At 35.6% G+C, this 4878-nt stretch overlaps 2 protein-coding genes across 3 annotated transcripts; both read right to left on the reverse strand.

Moving 5' to 3' along the window:
- Positions 1–242: 242 nt before the first annotated feature.
- LOC135843156 (lactoylglutathione lyase-like) lies at positions 243–1392 on the reverse strand. The gene is made up of 2 exons (XM_065360927.1): positions 1136–1392; positions 243–953 (listed from the first exon to the last, which is right to left on the reverse strand). The coding sequence occupies exons 1-2, from the start codon at positions 1197–1199 to the stop codon at positions 397–399; spliced, it is 621 nt and encodes a 206-aa protein (XP_065216999.1). The 5' UTR covers positions 1200–1392; the 3' UTR covers positions 243–396.
- A 62-nt stretch (positions 1393–1454) lies between these two features.
- On the reverse strand, positions 1455–4878 carry LOC135843155 (uncharacterized). 2 transcript variants are annotated; one of them, XM_065360926.1, is made up of 5 exons: positions 4388–4878; positions 4144–4289; positions 2203–2830; positions 1922–2119; positions 1455–1847 (listed from the first exon to the last, which is right to left on the reverse strand). In XM_065360926.1, the coding sequence occupies exons 1-5, from the start codon at positions 4446–4448 to the stop codon at positions 1822–1824; spliced, it is 1059 nt and encodes a 352-aa protein (XP_065216998.1). In that variant the 5' UTR covers positions 4449–4878; the 3' UTR covers positions 1455–1821. The 2 variants fall into 2 exon arrangements, with proteins under 2 accessions (XP_065216998.1, XP_065216997.1); XM_065360925.1 differs by having other exon boundaries at positions 1455–1850; positions 4388–4877.

Below are 4878 nucleotides of genomic sequence, written 5' to 3' on the forward strand. Positions count from 1 at the left end.
TTGAAAATTTTTCTACAAGCAAACATTTTCCAATTTGTTTTTGTTTTTCATGGAAGAACACTTCGATATCACTGAATATGGTGAAATTAATAATAAAAAAAAAAAAAATCCTAATACATTCAAAATCGTAAAAGAAAAAAAATTGACCAAGGACCCTTTTCCATGGAACCCCTTCAAATGAATGTTTTAATGACTTGGCTGTTCGTGGGGTTGAAAATGGTATGGTTTACCCACAGGGTCTATTGATTAGAAAAATGAAGTACGAATTTATTGAAAATATCAAAACTTAATTAGGTATATAAATTATTATTCTACTTTAATGTAACAAAAAATCAATTAATAAAGCACAAACATGACAAAACCCACAAAAAATCTCATCCTATACAAATTCCATCATCAGACCCTGACACCACATTCTTTCAACGAAAGACGATTCGACAATATTTCAATCCAATACCCATCCGGATCTTTAATAAAAGCGATTCCCTTCAATTCACCATCATTAGGTTTCTTCACAAACTCCACGTTGTATTTTTCAAATCTCTCGCAAGCTTCTTCAACATTAGGAACCACTATTCCAATATGTCCATAACCTCGAGGATCCGAATTACCATTATGGTAAGTTACATTACTCGCGGTATTCTCAGTTCCCCAGTTATGAGTTAATTCCAAAACGCCTTTTTTGGACAACATCCAATTCATTTCTTGATCCATGTCTCCTCTGTTGATTTCATCATCGGGCTCGTATCCGAGAAAATATAATGTGAATTTCATTTTTGGAAAATCTACTTTTGTGAGTAAATTCATGCCTAGTACTTGGCCGTAGAATTTCAGGCTTTTTTCAGGGTCTTTGATTCTGTACATGGTTTGTTGGAAGTAGAATCCGGATGTGGATGAATCGTTCGAGGTTGTGAGTGCTTTGGCTTCGTCGTAAGTGAGCGGTGGCGACGAATCTGGGGGTTGGATTTGAAAAAATACGTGAAAAATGGGCGAAAAGAAACATACATATGTGAAAGTGGGGGGTGGGGTTTATTTTGAGTCGTGATTATTTACAGCTCAAGACGTGATGTTCGGAAAAAGTATGTGGACTGAAAATTAGACATGAAATTGAAGAACTATAATATTGTTGACATACCTGAAGATAATACACTGCTTGTAATACTGCTGAAAAGGCATAGTAAAACACACTCAACAATCATTTTGATGGAATATGTAATCACAGAAATGGGAAAGTTCAACTAAAAATTACTTAAGGCAGCTCATCTGTCCGATTCGCAACTTGAAGTAATGCAGAGATTAAGTTCCTTATCGACAGAATTTAATTAGTGGAGATATGTTATGTAAAACTTACGAGATCGGCATTGGGTAGAGATCTCTTCCCTTCTCCTCCTTCAAACAATTTTTTCAATCAATTTTCGTCGATGATAACGTTTTGTTCATAATAAATACGAAAAAAAATCAACTATCCCATTTTAATATAAAATAACCAACACGTCAAACATCAGACTTCAAATTTCTACATAATTATCAAGTATCCAGTAAAAATCTTTAAAATTATAATCGAAAACACGTCGTTTGGATCCATTGAACAATTATTATTCCAAAAAATAAGCAAACAAACGTCTAAAAATGTTGCAAAAAATCTCCTCTCAGTTCACTTTTCCGCAAACATTTGTTCGAATGAGTCTACATGGTGAATTTATCACGTCTCTAGATCCGAAATGAATTCAAGCCAACCTTTGGATTTAATCATTCCAATTTTCAAGTTGAGAAGTTGGCTCACTATCTACGAATATGTAGCTCGAACACCATATTTCATCATCACAATACAGATTTCTTTTCAACAACTTCTGAAACAATCAATACGTCATTGATAATTTTCCCGAAAAAATTGAAAATTCGTCATTAAATGTTTACTCACTGAATGTAGTACGTTTAGGTCGCATTCTGAAACAATGAATACCATAGGACGTTATCAGCACTGCGATCACAATAACCATCAACACGAACACTATTAAATTTTTTATCAGACTTCTGGGCACAACACCATAATGACTCCATAAACACATTTCTCTTTTTTTCCACGCGTCGTCCAACGTGTAATTATCGCAATCGTTAGCTTCATAAACAAAAAACATAATTACATAAAATAATTCGAAACAGAAACAGTGGATGATTCAATAATTTGATAGGTATACATACGATCGTCAATAGGGCAAATCAAATTGACATCCGAAGCAACCGCGTATTCACCAGCGTATCCATCACCATTCGGCAAATCCAACCCGGAGATGAATTCTTTCAACCGATTACATTCGCATCTCCTTTTATGATCGTCTTCAGAAGCATACATAACCAACTCCAAACGTCGAAGTGTACACAGAGGCGCGATATCGTCCACTGTGAAGTCATCTAAGGAAGTTTCCAACGTCAAAGATAACACTCTTAACGGGGGAGGGGGATTAGGCAACGTTGGCATTTTTTTCAACTTGTTGTTATTGAAGATGAGGGTTTCGAGGACAGAGCAAGAGTTTAGGTCGAATTCCAGCACACTGTGGTGTAAATGTAACTCTTTCAAGTTCGGAGGCAATACCCAAGAGTTATTGACATCGTTGAATTCTTCGTAGTGGATAATCAAAGTTTCCAATTTGGGCAAGTGAAATAAGTATTTTCGTAACTGATCGCGAGTATCTGGTTTTTGCAGCTTTTCATCTACGTGGAAACTTTTCCCAGTGCGAATATCTAGTACGGATAGGTTTTCAAAACGAGCGAACGTGTCGATACTGTTGATGGCGAAGGATGATTTGAGGAATGCTTCTACGTTTAGCTCCTGTGAATAAAAAAATGAGATAGGTGTAGTGATTTTAAAATGCAGGTGGTTTTTCTGGTGGTTTCCAAATTCACCAAATAATGCAGCAACTCGAGCATATCCGCTAGATTATTTTGTTCTTAATTTCAAATTTGAAATTATAAGGTGTTCGATTGTTGGGTTGGTCTTAATAAAAGAATTGAATTTCGATACAGATTTTCTGAGTTCTGACAAAATTTTAAAACTGAAAAGCAGAATTTTTTCAAGATCACATTTACCTACTGAGTCATTCCACCGATCTTTTAATGGTGGGAGAGCACCCCCTCGCCCAAATTTGGGCGAAACTTTCAAAAAGAAATGTGGGGCATGTGATATATTGAATTGAATGTTTTTAGTGACGCTAAACACGAATATGACGTCAGATTTATAATTGGACCCCATCCATAGCCCCCAGCAGCTCCCTAAAGGGGGTAAAAGTAAAAATAAATGGTTTTATTCGTGTGACACATGAAATAGTATGTTTTCGATATCGCTGAACACGAATATAGCCTTAGTTTTTCAAATTGGCCTCACCCGTGGCCCCCAGAACCTCCCAAAATAGGTAAAAGTCCAACCAAGGGCCGCGGATGAGGTCCAATCAAAAATCTGACGTCATATTCGTGTTCAGCGTCATCAAAAACATACCATTCGATATATCATATGCCCCAGATTTTTTTTGAAAGTTTTGCTCAAATTTAGGGGAGGGGGGCACCTCTCTAAATGGGGTAAAAGTTCAAAAAAGTGTTTTATTCGTGCGACACATGAAATATCATGTTTTTGATTACGCTGAACACGAATATGACGTCAGATTTTTAATTGGACCCCATCCACGGTCCAGCACCTCCCTAAAAAAAGTAAAAGTAAAAAAAAATGGTTTTATTCGTCTGACACATGAAATAGTATGTTTTCGATATCGCTGAACACGAATATAGCCTTAGTTTTTCAAACTGACCTCACCCGTGGCCCCCAGAACCTCCCGACATAGGTAAAAGTCCAACTGAGGGCTGTGGATGAGGTCCAATCAAAAATCTAACGTCATATTCGTGTTCAGCGTCATCAAAAACATACCATTCGATATATCACATGTCCCAGATTTTTTTTTCAAAATTTTGTTCAAATTTAGGGGAAGGGGTAGCACCTCCCTTAATGGGGTAAAAGTTCAAAAAAGTGTTTTGTTCGTTGAAAATTGAAAATACAAAAAACATATAATTTTTTGAGAACACACTGCTCAGAAATTTGAGTTATTGCACTTCGAAGCAAAAAAGAACACATGACATAATAATCGCAACACTCACTTGCACATTTCTACCAATGGAATTAGGAAGTGTTAGTATTTCACCATCACCAAAACAGTCCGTTTGTGGTCTGCCTAAAACGTTTAAATTTTGGCAAATGAATTCTTTATAAACTACTCCAAAACTCGAATGAATCGTTATAAATTCTGAAAAATAATGAATTTTAATTTTAACAGCACGTAGATTGTAAAAAAAAAAGAAGAAGCTTATTTTCAAAATACAATATAGGTATATTCGAACTTACCTAACAAACATATTATCAAAGATAACTTCTTCATTACACATAACGATAAAAACTTGGGCATAACAAAAATATTATACTAACGCTTGGGCCCATTTACATTAATATTCAAGAGGTAAAATTACTTCATACTAAAATGCACATTGATGCACATACTTTTTCATTGGCTCGTTTTCAAAAAAATTTCTGTATCAACGTTAACGCAGTCGTATGAACTGATTAGACTTACACGCAGCCAATGATTTCATTTTGTTCGTCGCAACCAAGGTCGAACTTATCATAACGAGTGATATGACAAACCTCGCGAAATTAAAAAAAAAAAAAGCGAACGTGATTTTGGGAAGCTTGCGATATAAAACTTTGCGATTCGATTTGGTGGAGATAACATTTTTTGAAAAATCTCGAATACTCAAAAAATAAAAACCTACATAATAAAGTCTGTTTCAAACAGGTACCGAAGGGTAGTCCACTCCTTTTACGTCGTAAAATTCGGC

This window comes from Planococcus citri, chromosome 4 (assembly GCF_950023065.1).
Source record: "Planococcus citri chromosome 4, ihPlaCitr1.1, whole genome shotgun sequence".
Lineage (NCBI taxonomy): Eukaryota > Metazoa > Arthropoda > Insecta > Hemiptera > Pseudococcidae > Planococcus > Planococcus citri.